The following is a 16183-nucleotide window of genomic DNA, read 5'->3' on the forward strand; positions in this document are numbered from 1 at the left end:
ACCTATTTATCAGAGTTGTTCCCCAAGTATCTCTTCTGATACCTCTACTCTTCCCATTATATATCCTTAATGACATCATTAGTTCCTGGAAGTGAATTTAATCTAATTTGATAACTTCCAAATCTATATGCCAAGAACTAATCTGTCTCCTAATCTCCAATCCTATATAACTAGCTTCATGTTAGAAATCTTTACCTAGGGGCAGCTAGGTGGCACAGTGAGTAGAGCCCTGGCCCTGGAGTCAGGAGGACCTGGGTTCAAATGTGGCCTCAGACACTTGACATACTTACTAGCTGTGTGACCTTGGGCAAGTCACTTAACCCCAATTGCCTTGCCTTCCCCCCTATAAAAACAAAAACAAAAACGAAGTATTTCTATTAGTATAGCCACCATCCTATCCAGGGTTTGCATCTTTACTTGTCCTGTTCCTTCAACATCTTACCTCTCCCATTTGGATAATGCCAGTCAGTTTCCAACTCTTCTCTAGTATTCCTCAACAGCATTCTTGAATGAATTTCTCTCACTACACACACACACACACACACACACACACACACACACACTCTACCATACTTTCATGACCTCTTATCTGTAGTATTTCAATGGCTTCTTCATGGCTCACCCTACTCCTAATCTGACCTCTCTTGAAATTGACCTACACGCCATTGCCAAATTAACATTCCTAAGCAAAATACAGGGAGGACTATGTCACTGCCCTATTCAAAAATCTTCTGTGGCTATTTATTGCTTCTGAGATAAAGTATAAACTTCTTAGTATAGAAATAAAACCATTTGTCACCAATTGCCTCCCACTGACATTTACATACTTAGTGTGTCTTCTTCCTCACCATACAATCCATGCTCCAGCCAGCCTGGCCTACTAAATGCTTTCTGAATTCAACATGCATTCTCTGATCTTTTTACTGTTGCAGGCTGTCCATTCTGACTTGATTATAATACTTCCTCTTCACCTTTTTCATATTTTTCCAACTGTTGACTTTATAAACTCTGAAAGTCCTTATCCTAATTCACACTGACAAGTCACAATCTTACAAGTTCAGCTAGCTATTGCTATCTCTTATGATTCTATGGGTAAATAAGATCAACCATAAGCTTCAAACCTGACGGACTTTAAACAAATATTATTGTCAATAGAAATATACTACAGTGCTCAAATTACTCCAAGATAGACGATCCAATATTCTGACAGTCTCTTTTATCAATGTAATGAAACAAGCCTCTATATTAGCCAGTTCCATACAGTTACGTGAAAAGGGACCCAAAAGCTCATTGTAGACTGTTTAGAAAATCAAGAAAAAATTCCTTAATCCTACTATCAGTCCTCTCCTAGTGGATTTTACACACATCAGAGAACCAGCTGATCCCCATGCTCTCTGACCAAAGGAGGACAAGGATACCATCATCAGTGCTTTAAAGATAACCATAGCTTTGTACATTCTCATGACTAGAGATTTGAAAACTGACTTTAACTTTACACAATTCCAAGAAAAAATTTTCAACATGAAATCACCAAAAATTATTTAAAGTTATATAGAATCTTCTTTCTGCTAAATACTGCTTTAGAAATATGATAGCTGAGCCAAGATGGACGCTGGAAAGCAGGGACTAGCGTGAGCTCCCCACCAGGTCCCTCCAAAAACCTATAAAAAATGGCTCTGAACAAATTCTAGAACTGCAGAACCCACAAAATAGCAGAGAGAAGCAGGGCTCCAGCCCAGGACAGCCTGGATGGTCGCTGGGTAAGGTCTATTGCAGGGAACTGGGAGCGGAGTGGAGCAGAGCCCAGTGTGAGCCAGGCCTGAACCAATCATACTGGAAACCTGGCAGAACAGGCCATAGGGCCCTGAATCACTGAGCTGTGGCAGTTACCAGACTTTTCAACCCACAAACACCAAAGACAACAGAGAAGGTTAGTGGGGAAAGCTGGGGGGTGACAGAGTGAACAGAGTTCGTGGTTTGGCCACCACCCCGGAGGCAGCGGGGGTGGTGCAGCTACAGAACAACAGGTGCAGTTACTTCTGGCCCCAGGCCCACCTGGTGGGAGGAATTAAATGGCAGGTTACAGCCAGAGTGCAGAGCCTGCTTAAGATCTGAGTCCAGCCTGGGTTGGCGGTTCTTGGGGGAGGAGGAGTGCTAGTATGGCAGAGCTGGCTGTGTAGAAACAGGTCTAAAAACAACAGAACACCCCCTCAAGATTGGAACAAAAGTACTTTCTACAAGCAAACTTAAGGGTCAAGTAGTTGGCTGGGAACATGGCCAGGCAGTGAAAATGGACTCAGATTCAGACTCAGACTTTGGAATCTTTCTTTGGTAACCAAGAAGACCAAAACATACAGCCAGAAGAAGACAACAAAGTCAAAGAGCCTACACCAAAAGACCCTAAGAAAAACATGGAAGAGCTCAAAAAGCATTTGGAAAAGCAAGTTAGGGAAGTAGAGGAAAAATTGGGAACAGAAATGAGAATGATGTAACAAAATCATGAAAAACAAGTCAATGACTTGCTAAAGGAGACCCAAAAAAGTACTGAAGAAAATAACACCTTAAAAAATAGCCTAACTCAAATGGCAAAAGAGCTCCAAAAAGCCAATGAGGAGAAGAATGTCTTGAAAGGCAGAATTAGCCAAATGGAAAAGGAGGTCCAAAAGACCACTGAAGAAAATACCACTTTAAAAATTAGATTGGAGCAAGTGCAAGCTAGTGACTTTATGAGAAATCAAGATATTATAAAACAGAACCAAAGGAATGAAAAAGTAGAAGACAATGTGAAATATCTCATTGGAAAAAACACTGACCTGGAAAATAGATCCAGGAGAGATAATTTAAAAATTATTGGACTACCTGAAAGCCAGGATCAAAAAAAAAAGAGCCTAGATATCATCTTTCAAGAAATTATCAAGGAGAACTGCCCTGATATTCTAGAGCCAGAGGGTAAAATAGAAATTGAAAGAATCCACCCATCACCTCCTAAAAAAGATCCCAAAAAGAAATCTCCTAGGAATATTGTCACCAAATTCCAGAGCTCCCAGATCAAGGAGAAAATATGGCAAGCAGCCAGAAAGAAACAATTTGAGTATTGTGGAAATACAATAAGAATAATACAAGATCTAGCAGGTTTTACATTAAGGGATCGAAGGGCTTGGAATATGATATTCTGGAGGTCAATGGAGCTAGGATTAAAACCAAGAATCACCTACCCAGCAAAACTGAGTATCATGCTCCAAGGCAAAATATGGATTTTCAATAAAATAGAGGACTTTCAAGCTTTCTTGGTGAAAAGACCAGAGCTGAATAGAAGATTTGACTTTCAAACACAAGAATCAAGAGAAGCATCAAAAGGTAAACAAGAAAGAGAAATCACAAGGGACTTATGAGAGTTGAACTGTTTTGTTTACATTCCTACATGGAAAGATGATGTGTATGATTCATGAGACCTCAGTATTAGGGTAGCTGAAGAGAATATATATATGTGTATATGTATTTGTGTGTATATATATATATATGTATATCTGTGTGTATGTATATATGTATACATATGTGGGTGTGTATGTATACATATATATGGGTGACAGAAGGGAAGGCTGACTGGGGAACAGGGTAACCAGAACATATGCCATCTTGAAGTGGGTGAGAGGGTAGAAATGTGGAGAAAATTTGCGATTCAAACTCTTGTGAAAATCAATGCTGAAAACTAAAAATATTAAATAAATTAAATAAATAAATTTTGAAAAATATGGGAAAAAATATGCTGGATAGCTTATAGTTTTCCTCAAGCTAAATGCAGGATCTTAAACCTCCAGAGTGAAAGAAAATAAAATGTTCATTTATAAGAAAAAAAAGAAATATGATTAAAATTATATAAATAGAAGTGTGGGAAAATTACAGATTATTAAAACCTAGAGGAGACCAGATGCTCCACAAAAACCCAAGTAAAATTCTTAAAATGAACCAAAACAAATAGTGATAAAGACAACCAAATAGAATCAGTTATAATCTCCTACATCTAGTCTAGGATTTCACAAAAAGACTACCAGAATCCTTTGGGAGCCCCAAATGGAGCCTGTCCAGAGCAAGTGAAGGTCCACTGACATTACCTGGTCTCACAGAGAGAGCAGAACTCTGGCAGGAGAAAAGCCCCTCCATGCACCCGATCAAGTACCAAAGAGTTACAGTCAAGATCCCATAAGACTTGATGGCTGACAACATAAAGTATTACAGTTCTTGGAATATTATATCCCCAAAAGAAAAAGATACAGTCTTTTAACCAAGAATAGTCTATTAGGTAAAATTGAGTGTAATCCTACAAGGGATAGTATTTGAGTTGAGACTTGAGGGAAGCCATAGATACTAAGAGGTGGAAGGGAAAGAGCAGAGCATTCCAAATATAGAGTAAGCACAGAGAAGGGAAGAGTGTGAAGATGTGCAAGTAGGCTATTGTAGAGAAAACATAGAGTAGGTGGAATGGAACAATTTTGGTTTGCTCAGAGAATCTGGACTTAATTTTGGACTTTACCAATCATTGTAAATTATGTACCTTCCTCAGTTTTGGACAAATACAACAGCTAAACAAAAGGGAAAATACAGAATTGAACAAATTGTTGGAAAAATAGATCTAGGAGACTTATGGGCTCTGTTATGATACTGCTAAAGTGTGCATATATGTATGCACACATATACATATTTATAATATGCATATATAGTTACATGTTTATTCTTGCCTTTATATGTCCTTTACAGATATATATTCTATATATATATATATATACATATATATATATATGAGACAGATATTTAGAGACTTATCAAACCATACACACATACACACATTCTTTAACAATATTATTTAGAAGGCTCCATAAGTTTCTTAGGTCTAGTTTCTCGAACAATTTGTTCAGTTCTATATTTTCCCTTTGTTTAACTGTTATATTTGTCCAAAATTGAGAAAGGTACATAATTACACTGATTTTTGAAGTCCAAAATTGAACCCAGATTCTCTGAGCAATCTAAAACTTCAAATGATAGTGCCAATGTTTCACACGAGCAGAAAAACTTATCCATTAATTTTTGGAGTCTTACTTAGAATTCAGTAATGATGAGACAGTGTGCACTAAGGTCCTAGAAGTTACTGGTCCCTCTGCCTAAAGTCTCTCACCAGTCCAATCCATTCTCCATTCAGCTATCAGGGTGATTTTTCTAAGGTGAGGATCTGAGCATGTTACAAACCTCCCTCCTACTTAATCAACTTCAGTGGCCCCCATTACCTCAAAGTTCAAATATTAATTCCTTTGTTCAGCATTCAAAACTCTTCATAACCTGCCACCCTACCTTTCCAACCTTACTCCCCTCTAGATGCTGTCTAGACTCATCTGCTTGTAGTTCTTCAAACTCCCTTCTCTGTGCTTTTCACTGACTCATTCTATACTTTAAGGACTCTGCTCCTTCCCTTCCACCCCTTAGTAGCCCTGGCTTCCCTCAAGTCTCAGTTCATATACTACCTTCTATGAGTAGTCTGGGTCCCCTACTTACTAATGCCTTCCTTTTTCATACACACACACACACACACACACACACATATACATACACATATGTGTGTGTATATATGCATATAGTGAATATGTACTTTTCACAGATCTTTGCTATATATACAGTATATAAGTATGTGTGTATATGTGTGTATACATACATATATGTATATACATATAAATACATATATATGCTTTATGTGCTGTGTATACATTTTGTAGGTTCCTTGATGTCGTCACCATCTTTAGAAGGTATACTTCTTCAGAGCAGAGACTGTTTTGTTTTCTCTTTTTATTTATTTTTTTTATGATTCGCACTTTGCAGCATCAAGCACATAACAAGCACATATATACTTGCTAACTAACTTACTGAATAGCTGAAAAGCCTATTTCAGAGAACAGTACCAACCACAGTGTCTTTGAAATAAACAGTTCTCAGCTTGGACTTTTTCCTGTGGTTTGCTATTGTAGTACCCAAAATGGATTTTTTTTAAAAAACACAAAAGAATAACAGAAAAAGAAAAAATACAAATGTGTGTGGTTTCAGATAGATTTTGTTATCTGACTTACATCCTCATGACACATGTAAGCCTTCTCACACTCAGCATTAGCTATAAATTATGATCAGGGAATAAAGTTAGCAAATTAAAACTTAATCTGACAGAATCTTGTATAGTTAGAGATTCAGTTTTTCATTCATCCCTAATAAAAACTTTGGAAAAGCTCTCTCAGGCTTGCTTCCGCTGTCGGCCTGATCGGGTATGTACTTGAAACAGCAAGGCAATAACAATGTAGGTGATAATTGTCAAAATGCCTATGTGGTTCTGTATCACAAAGCATAAGAGACTCTCCATGTAGAAGAAGTAAACTGTGTATCCAGACACCAGAGAACCATATCCCGTAACCAAATGCTCAGCTCCCACAGCCAGTCAGTCCGCTTCATCAAAACAGCAAGGAACCCAAAACATTCAATACAGAAAATCACAACGTGGAGCCTTGCCATCCTGACACCTCTCTGACTCCCTGCTGGGGTCTTCCCAAAGACAAATTCACAGTATAGCTAAGTCAGCCTGTTCAGTTCTAACAATCATGAGGGCAGCCCTTAGGGGCCACCAGCAGCCATATTCTCTCTCTCTCTCTCAGCATTTTCTGTGATATAACTTCATTTTCCTGTCAGGAAGCTCCTCCCACCATGTAACTTAGGCTTCCTGTGATGTAAGCAGGTCACATGGCCTATTAATGGGTGGGAAAGATCTTCAAATCAAAATTGCTAATACAGTATTCTAAACTGTTTCCCAAAATGATGTCCTTATGAGGGTAAAAGTCAAACAACAATGAAGCTGGCAGAGGTTGGTAATGTAAAACCACCCTTTCTGTCTAGCTCTGAGTGTGGCATGAAGAAAGAGACTTTCAAATCAAGTCATGCTTCCTTCCTGACTCATGCTACTTTTGTTAAACTTAGAAATGGTGACATCTATTAATATCAAGAATAGGATGGAAAATAAGAAGGCTCATCTACCACTTAGGAAAGCATCTTGTTTGGGTCTGACCCTCAAAGGCCTCTTAGTAATATCAAACCACTTTTAAGAGTCAGTTTGACAGAATATAATTGGAAAAATCAAGAGGAAAAGACTGAACATTCAGACTCAGGAGATATATTCAAGAAGGGTAAGGAAATTAGACTACCCAGAAATCCATGAGAGAAGCGGTGTGTGGTAGAATGGAAAGGATCCTGGACTGAGAGTCAGAGGACTTGGGTTGGAATGAATCACAGCTCTACCATTTACAATCAGTGTGATCTTGGACAAGTCACCTAATCAATCATCAGTCAGATGAGGGAGGTAGACCAGATGACCTCTCATCTCTCTTTTCCATCTCTTGTCCAGGCTAATTATCTGCATCAAATCCCATAATTATGAGTGTTCCCAAGGATTCTATCCAAGACCTCAAAACTCTTTATATTCTTTCCGTTGGAAACCTCATCAGCTCCCATGAGTTTAATTATAATCTTTATGCAGATGGTTCACAGATCTTTATACCTAGCTTATGTCTCTCCCATGAGCTTCAGTACTGCATCACCAATTTTCTGTTGGACATTTTCAACTGTATAGTCCAGAGACATCACAAGCTCAACATGTTCAAAAAACCTCATCTTCCTCCCACAAATTCACCTCTCCTTCAAACTTCTATATTTCTGTTGAATCATCTTGCAGTTTCCTAGTGTGTTTTCTCAGCATTGCCCTCACCTTCCCACTCCCTTTCAGCCCATTTATTCAATCAGTTGTCAGATCTTATCATTTCTATCTCCACAACATCTCTCATACCTGAACCCTTCTCCCTATTCACAAACCTATCACTTCAGTTCACACCCTTATTACTGATCACCTAGACTTTATTTATTTCACATTTAGTATAATGTTTTGAACATTATAGGTACATAATAAATTGTTTTCATTCAATTATATGGGCCAGAAAAAGCAAGAATGGTTTGGGTTAGTTCAGGAATAACTACAGATTTCTATCTTCTTTGTCTAATTTGTGGGTTTGACAAGGTTACACACAATCTCTAACACTTATTCAATTCTGTCTCTTCAATTATTTCATTAATAAGTTATACTAGGTCACAGATAGTCTATAACAAGTCTTGCTATTCTATATATGTAAAAAATATGATGCTAAAAATGTGTTGGTTCACTGAATTTTGGAAAGTCAAATTGTATTCAAATATAGAGTAATTAAATTTAAAATATAAGTTTATTCTTTTTTTAAGTTCTTTGTCAAGCAAATAATCCCTTAGTTTGCTCAGGAACATGCTGTTGTAACAATAGTTATTCTCATGCTCTTGTCCATGAAGTAGATTTGTTTTTAAAATGGTCCACATTCATTCCACATGTCATGTTGCACTTGGAAATATAGGTATGAAATGGCTCTTGTTCCTATTCGTAGAGAGAAAAACTCTTACAGTAGGATTAGGGAGACTGGACAGGTTAAAGTTTCCACCTCTGTCCTAGGAAAGTATGCTCTGATTGTGTTTTCCATTGTACCCTCATGCTACAAAGAAAAGAACATTAGGCAATTTAGGGACAAGTCTAATAGCAGGTGTTTATGATAAATATTAAATCCCATAAATGTATTCTTTAGCAGATCGAAAAACCACAATTAAGTGGAAATGAGGCAGGGGTGAAGACCGTGCATTGTCAAGGTCTCCCTGCTGCTGCCATGGGATGATTGCCACCTGATTCTCTCATTCTTTCTTACCTTACAATGTACTTAGAAAACCTCAGCGCTCCTGTTTTAAGACTGATCTCACATTAGTTCCCACTCTTCTAAAACTTGAGATGAAATGATAATTCTAGCCAATGCCTTGCCAGAAGTTGTAATACTGTAGTGGTACCATGGATTCAGGGTTATATGATTTTTGCTCCAGGAGGAGCTACATAAATTGCATAATAATTTGAAGACTATAGCATGTTAGCAATGACAAAATTAAAACCACAGGTCTTGAAGGGCAGAGCCAAGATGGCAGTTGGAAAGCAGGGACTTGCTTAAGCTCTCCCTCAAATCCCTCCAAACACCTATAAAAATGGCTCTGAACAACTTCTAGAGCTGTGGAACCCACAAAATAGCACAGGGAAGTAGGTCTCCAGCCAAGGACGGTCTGGATGGTGTGGCTTTTCCCAGAGACCTCTGCAGCTTTCTAAGCCATGCATGCCCCAGGCTCATTTTTGGTACTTACCGGTTGGCTACTTTGTGCTACTGTTTCAGTCTTATTGATGTGTTTTGTTTTTACGTTACATCTCTTCTAATTAAATGTGCAGCAAAGTGATACAGTGGATAGAACACTGGGCTTGGAATCAGGAAGATTCATCTTCATGAGTTCAAATTCAACCTCAGATACTTGCTGTGTGACCCTGGGCAAGTCACTTAAATCTGTTTGCCTCAGTTTCCTCATCTGTAAAATGAGCTGGAAAAGGAAACGGCAGATCACTCCAGTATCTTTGCCAAGAAAACCGCAAAGATCACAAGGAGGTGGATACGAGGGAACAACAACTCCTAATAAAGTAAAACTGATAATAGTGACCTCATGCAACATTTCACATCTGTAGTACCCCACTCCCTCACTTCTCTACTTAAAAAAATTAAAAGAAATCTATTTTGTCTTTCTCCCACCTTTACCTTGCTCCTTCCCACTAGGCAGGGATGAGGCAAAAAGGAAAAAAAAAAAGAATATTGCTTGAAATAAATATGCATAGTCAAGCAGAACAAATTCCCCCATGACTGTATACAAATACGTGTGTATGTGTGTTTTATTCCACACCCTAAATTCGTCACCTCTGATGTAATGGACGGCGTGCTTCATCATCAGTCCTCTGGAATCATGACCACAGTTCTTACAGCTCTCAGAGTTGTTTGTCTTTACAGTGTTGTTGTCATTACATAAATTGTTCTCCTGGTTCTGCTTGTTTTATTCCTCACCAGTTTACAGAAATCCTCAAAAGTTGTTCATTTTTATAATATTGCTGTCATAGTATAAATTGTTCTGTTTCTGCTCTTTTTACTCTGCACCGGTTCATGGAAGTCTTTTCATGTTTTTTTGAAATCGTCTCTTTCATCATTTCTTATGCCACAACAGGACTCCATCATATTAAACAACAACAACTCTATACCCTCAGGGGTGGAAAATACCCCAGCCTAAAGAAAAGGCTTCTCACCAAAAGGTGTGCAGACCGTTGCTGTTGGGAAGGGTGGGACAAAAGGGAAGAGAAGACCTACCCTATTTATGTTACATTGCAAATACCTGTTAACTTCTCCAGTCAGGAAATCATTTATCTTGATGGAGGAAACAAAAACAACAAAGAGTTAAACAGTTTGGTTTTCTTTCTATCTAGAGATCTTTCTAGATCTCTAGATCTAGGAAATCTAATGATCTCCTATCATTATTTCTTCCATTAAAGCAATAATTAGCCATGTCCTAGTCTTGTTCTTTTTCTTGTAGCCAACATAGCTAAAGAGAGCTTTTCTTGTGTATGTGTGGCTGATTTTAGCATTAATTGAAAACCTTAACTCATTTGTAGTATCAGCCTTTCTTTATTTTAATAAGGACATGCTGCTCTTTTGAATTATTACTCAGTAACTTAAGTTATTCACAACTAACATAATTAAATTTTTTTAAAAATTAAAAATCCATCCTTCCTCCTCCTCCCGCTAAAAGAAAAGGTGTTGTTTCAACAATCCGGCTAGCAGCTTCTGTGGGGGTGTAAGATCCACCCACAGCCAGCACCCAGAAAGCTGCCAACAGCACAGGTTCTTTTGATCTGCTTAACTAAGGAAAGCAAGGTTAAAAGGGTTGACAACCTTACTTTAATTCAGCACACAAATATCATTCACTTAGTTCAGGGGAAGAGACCAGCACACTGAACTTCAGAATAAATTACAAACAAATTACAAACATCAACTGACAGACCTTGTCTGATTCAAATCCTAATACATAGTTACCAGAGTTTAACAAGGTCTCAGCATCCAGGTTACAAACTGGAGGGCCCTTAGCTATAGCTGCCCGAAGTCTACGACTCCACATCAACACCATCTCAAGTGAGAGCCCCTAAACAAATTACAAACAGACAGACCCAATACAATTCATTGTTACCAACATCTAAGTTCAGCCCAGGAACTCGGAATAAGGGCTGGCCCAGAGTCATGCGTACCACCACTGCTGTAAGGAGGAGCTTCAAAGAACAGACAGCCAACCCCTGGTTTTATATCTTTTTCAGTGTCAGGGGTGAGTCACACATGCGACTCACCCACGTGACCTAGAATTGTCACAAAGAGGTGACTTAAACCCACGTGGTCTAAAAGCCTCTGCTGTCCCAGACATGTAAACTAGGCCCTGCCTGGAGTTAGCCCCACCTTGGGCCCCACCTTAGTTGCCAGTCCACACCCACATAGGTTTTACACCTAATAGGGTTTTGGGCCTGGGGCTTAGCACTTAGTAAGACTCAATGAAATATACTGAATTACTCAAAGCAAACAAAAGCCAAACTCTTCAAGGGCACTTGTTGAACTAAGTGCTAAGGAGTCCATTTTGCTTACCAACACAGGTGTCCACTAGGTCTATTCCATCAGAGAAGGGCATTCTTGGGTTTAACTGAGGATTAAAGAAAAGGCTTTTCTTTATCCAAAGGAAAGAGCAGTGGGGCTCAGGAGAGGAGAACTTTGGAAAGTCATTGGTAGAAACTCTAACCAGAAAAAATGGAGAATCTGCTCTGAGGAAAGATCCCTGGGGCAAAAAAAAAAAGTCCCTCAACTAAATTTGTTCCACAGAGTAGGGAGAGAGAACTCAACTCCTAAGATCTCAGCAACAAAAATGAGCAAAAAAAAAAAAAAAAAAAAAAAAAAAGGACTCATGATACTAGAGTTGGCCAAGCCATAATAAACTTTTAAATAAATATGGAATTTGATAGCAGAGTAAGAAATTATTTTTCAGCAACCTGAATTTAGTCCGTGTTTCTTGTGCTTGGGAAGAATGCTTCATTCATTTTAGGCGAATACATATTTTCAAAAATATTGGCATGAATTGCAGATTCCTCCCTGATTTACCTAGGTTTGACCATATACCCTTCTGCTCAACAAATTCTACGGGCTCCACATTACCTCCAGGATCAAATGTAAAATCTGTTGGTGTTCAAAGACCTTCATAAGTAACCCTCCAACCCCACTAATCTCCCCACTCTCCCGCAAACACTTTTCCAGTCTTCTTACACCACACTCCGAAGCACATCCTAGTTGATTCTGTGACACCAGCCTCCTTGCTATTCCATAAACAAGACCCTCCATCCCAGCTTCGGGTATCTTCTCTAGCTGGCTGGCCATCCTTCAGGCCTAGAATGTTCTCCCTACTCATCTCCACTTCCTGACTTCCTTCAAGTCCCAACTAAAATCCTTTCTTCTGTAGGAAGCCTTGCCTGATCTCTCAATTCTAGAACCTTCCCTCTGTTAATTATTTCTTATTTATCGCATATATAGATTGTACCTATTTGTTTTCCTGTCCATCCCATTAGACTGTGAGTTCCTTGAGGGCAGGGACTGTCTTTGCCCAGTGCTTAGCACAGAGCCTTGGCACTGAAATGCATACTGACTGACTGACTTATTTGAACAACCCTATTTATCTTCCCTTTTGTCTCTGCACATCAGGCCTACTTCTTTGACAGGGATGATGTGGCTTTATACCACTTCAAAACATTCTCAAAAAATCAATCTGATGAGAAGCTGGAACGTGCTCAAAAATTCCTGAAATACTTAAATAAGAGAGGAGGCCATATTGTCCTACAGGACGTAAAGGTGAGAGCTAAACCTTATGGGATAATACAGAGTCAGAAAAATAGAATGAATTTTTTTAGGGACCTGAAGGGACCCTTGCAAATAAACCTAATCTTCAAGCCAGTTAATTTGCAATCCTACAAAACTCTACTATTGCTACCTAATTTTAATACTGTCACTTCACCTCTTGGCTATACCCAGCTTCTATTCTTTCCCATTCTAAAAATAAAGATAATATGTCTGCACATGTTAAATGAATATTCCCCCAAGAAATTTAATTAGAATAATAGTATAGTACCTATAGATTTATACATGGAAGTGACTTTAGAGTCATCTGGTCCAACACATTCATTTTATAGATGTTGAAACTAAGGCCAACAGCAGATAAATAGTCTGCCAAAGGTCACACAGGTTTTAGGTGGAAGACCTAGGTTATGAACCTAATGAGAATGTAGCCTTTTTTTTTTTTTTTTTGGCATGTGACAGTCAGGTCATAGTGCATAGAGTAATTGGACTTGAAAGCAGGAAGACCCGAGTTCAAATCCTACCTCAGACTTTTGCTAGTTGTGTGACCTTTGGCAAATCACCTTAAAACTCTCTCAGTCTCAGTTTCTTAACCTGACAAATGAGGAGGACAATGGCGCTTCTATACAGGGTTATTGCAAGGATTGTCTGAGATGTGTTCTGTGCTTTGCCAACCATAAAGCACTGTATAACTGTTAGCTGTTAATATGACTGTTACGTAACTGTATAACTAGTCCCACTTCTCTTAACGCTATCTAATAGACATCGTAATAACATTGTAATGGATACAGCATTGGAGTCAGGAGCACCTGAGTTCAAAGTCTGTTTTATACGGTTATTACCCCCATGACCACGGGCATGGTCTGTGGGCTCTAAGTCTCAAGGACCTCAGACTTTTTACTAAGTAATAGACAGATGAGATTTACCGGATAGAAGAAGTGCCCCCAAAAGTTCCTATGCCTGCCTTAAATTAGGACTGTACTGATCTGAAGTTCTAGGCATGTATTGACTTAGTCAACCGTCAGAATAATTCTCACATTGATGTGTAAAATATAAGACTGTAGTTTAAGAGAGTAGTTCATGATTTTTAAGTCATTCTCTGGTTGAATTTGAACAGAAACCAGAGTGTGACGATTGGCAGAATAGCCTAGAAGTCCTAGAAATAGTGAGGACGATGGAAAAGAAAATAAATCAGGCCCTACTAAACCTGCACAATCTGGCAATGGAAAAAAGTGACCCACATGTAAGTATAGCAATCGAACTTCTTCATTTCACATTTTCACATTTGATGTAGAATGCATTTGTGTTAGACGGATAACACAGAGGAGGTACTGGAGGTTTGGACTCCAACCTCTAACAGGTTCGCTCTAAGGAAAACAACTTGAAAGGGGTTGTTGATAAGCTTTATTCTAGGCTAGTTTTCTCTAGCACAGTATTGCTGATAATAAACACACCACACACTCCTACGGCATTCCCTAATCACCCTTCTTGCAGGGACCAGCGAGAAGAGTGGGCAACTACCCCTATGTCTCAATGGGGTCAATCGAGACAGGCACAACTTGTGCATCCCCTAAAGCCCTTCAAGCCTCAGTGGGTGCCGGTTGAGGCACACACAGATTCCCCCCTCCCAAGCCTTGATGGGGGCTGATCAAGGCACACAGCATTCCAGCTTGTGCATTCAACCATAAAGGTTTCCCAACTCACTAACCAATGCCCACCTGTTTTGTAGGGCAACAAACAAAGAAGGTATATTGCCAGCAATAGCCACACAAGATTATATCACCTCACCCCTCTATCTCACTGCGCAGTCACAGTGGATGTTTACAGGTTCAGCACACGTTTATATTATTTGTCATTATATAATGCTGAGCAAGCATGAACCATGAGTCTGGGAAACTGAGATTGTTATGGTCAGGGATCCTGGGAAACTGAACTCTAAGAAATAATAACAAAAAGCCACCATACACGCATTAAAATCCACCTTACTGACAATTTGTATAATGTATATAGCCCTTACCTCTTTCTTAAAAAAATCTCTGCGAGAAGATCTTCAGTAAGGTACGAAGGAACACAAACATACAAGGATCACAAATTATCATTCACCAACATGCCAGCGTATGACTCCCCAGGCCATCAGTTCCATAGGCTAGCTCAGGTCATGGATGCCACATATGGGGAGAAGCCTACACCTGAGAGAGCACACAGAGTCTTTGTGCTTATAGATTATTACTGTTGCTGACCTTATTCAGAGGGCCCAAGTAGAAGGAGCCCATTAGGAGCAATCAATCCAATGGATGACCTGGGCTGCAACTCCCTTTATCTATCACAAGGGCATTGTGGTTCAGAAAGCTTGCTAACCTTGCACACAGGGATAAGAAGAAGTTTGCTAAAGTGATTATCATCAGGAGAAACTTGCATTCCTTGACTAAACGAAGCTTACTAAACCAGTTATTGGCTACTTAGAAAATTCCCAGGTGATTCAGTGGTCAGACCTGGAATCACTTTTGTCAGCTAGGCCAAGCAATAGGTCAATTCTCACAACATCTAAAGCAACCTATTTGCCTTTACTTACCATCAGAGATGTTGATGAGAAAGGCAAAGTAGGTTTGGGTTATTTCTTCTTGGAAAGGACTCTCCTAAGGCCAATATTTCCTGTTTTCCTCTGAGTTTCCTAATGAAATCCCTCCCTGGCATTGTACTGCACTAATCACACCTTCCATGTGATTTCTTGCTTTTCTTTCTTCAGCTTTGTGACTTCCTGGAGCGGGAGTACCTAGATAAGCAGGTGACCATTATCCAGTGTCTTGGAGAATATATCACCAACCTGAAGAGGCTGAGAGCTCCTGAGAGTGGCCTTGGGGAGTACCTGTTTGACAAGCTCACCCTGGGGGACAGCCACTAAAATCTCTATATTCTAGAAAAAGTCTATTCTTGTTGATATCGCACTAAAATAAAAGTCCTGAAGGAAAATTACTTTTTTTGTGCCTGTAAATAAAGCTTAGTATTTAAACCGTTGTGGCCATACCTCCATTTGTTTTATTATATTTAGAAACTGGCCCTTTAAGAAAAAAATACCTCCATAATTATGTTAAACCAAAATTTTCTATTGAACTAGAGTAATTACTTAAATTTTCCATTATTTGTAAACAGCAAGGATTTGAGATTAAGGAGAAGGAATCTTCTGGGTTGCAACTAGGCAAAGATGCTGGGCAGGCTTCCAAATTCTCTCAGATCTTCATAAATCATCAGAGGTAATTGGAGGTAAGGATGTTCTTGCCTAATACAAGGGAATGGACTAAAAT

At 39.1% G+C, this 16183-nt stretch overlaps 1 protein-coding gene across 1 annotated transcript; it reads left to right on the forward strand.

Moving 5' to 3' along the window:
* Positions 1–6301: 6301 nt before the first annotated feature.
* LOC118837360 (ferritin heavy chain B-like) lies at positions 6302–15783 on the forward strand. The gene is made up of 4 exons (XM_036744210.1): positions 6302–6331; positions 12732–12878; positions 13999–14124; positions 15628–15783. The coding sequence occupies exons 1-4, from the start codon at positions 6302–6304 to the stop codon at positions 15781–15783; spliced, it is 459 nt and encodes a 152-aa protein (XP_036600105.1).
* Positions 15784–16183: the final 400 nt, after the last annotated feature.

The sequence above is a fragment of the Trichosurus vulpecula genome, chromosome 2, assembly GCF_011100635.1.
Source record: "Trichosurus vulpecula isolate mTriVul1 chromosome 2, mTriVul1.pri, whole genome shotgun sequence".
Taxonomy (NCBI): Eukaryota; Metazoa; Chordata; class Mammalia; order Diprotodontia; family Phalangeridae; genus Trichosurus; species Trichosurus vulpecula.

Bases quoted from the DNA above. Each gene is read 5' to 3' on its own strand.
- LOC118837360 (XM_036744210.1), top strand. From the start codon at position 6,302: ATGTACTTGAAACAGCAAGGCAATAACAAT. The intron at 6,332-12,731 runs GTAGGTGATAAT...TCTGCACATCAG, and splicing joins AACAGCAAGGCAATAACAAT to GCCTACTTCTTTGACAGGGA. The intron at 12,879-13,998 runs GTGAGAGCTAAA...GAATTTGAACAG, and splicing joins TTGTCCTACAGGACGTAAAG to AAACCAGAGTGTGACGATTG.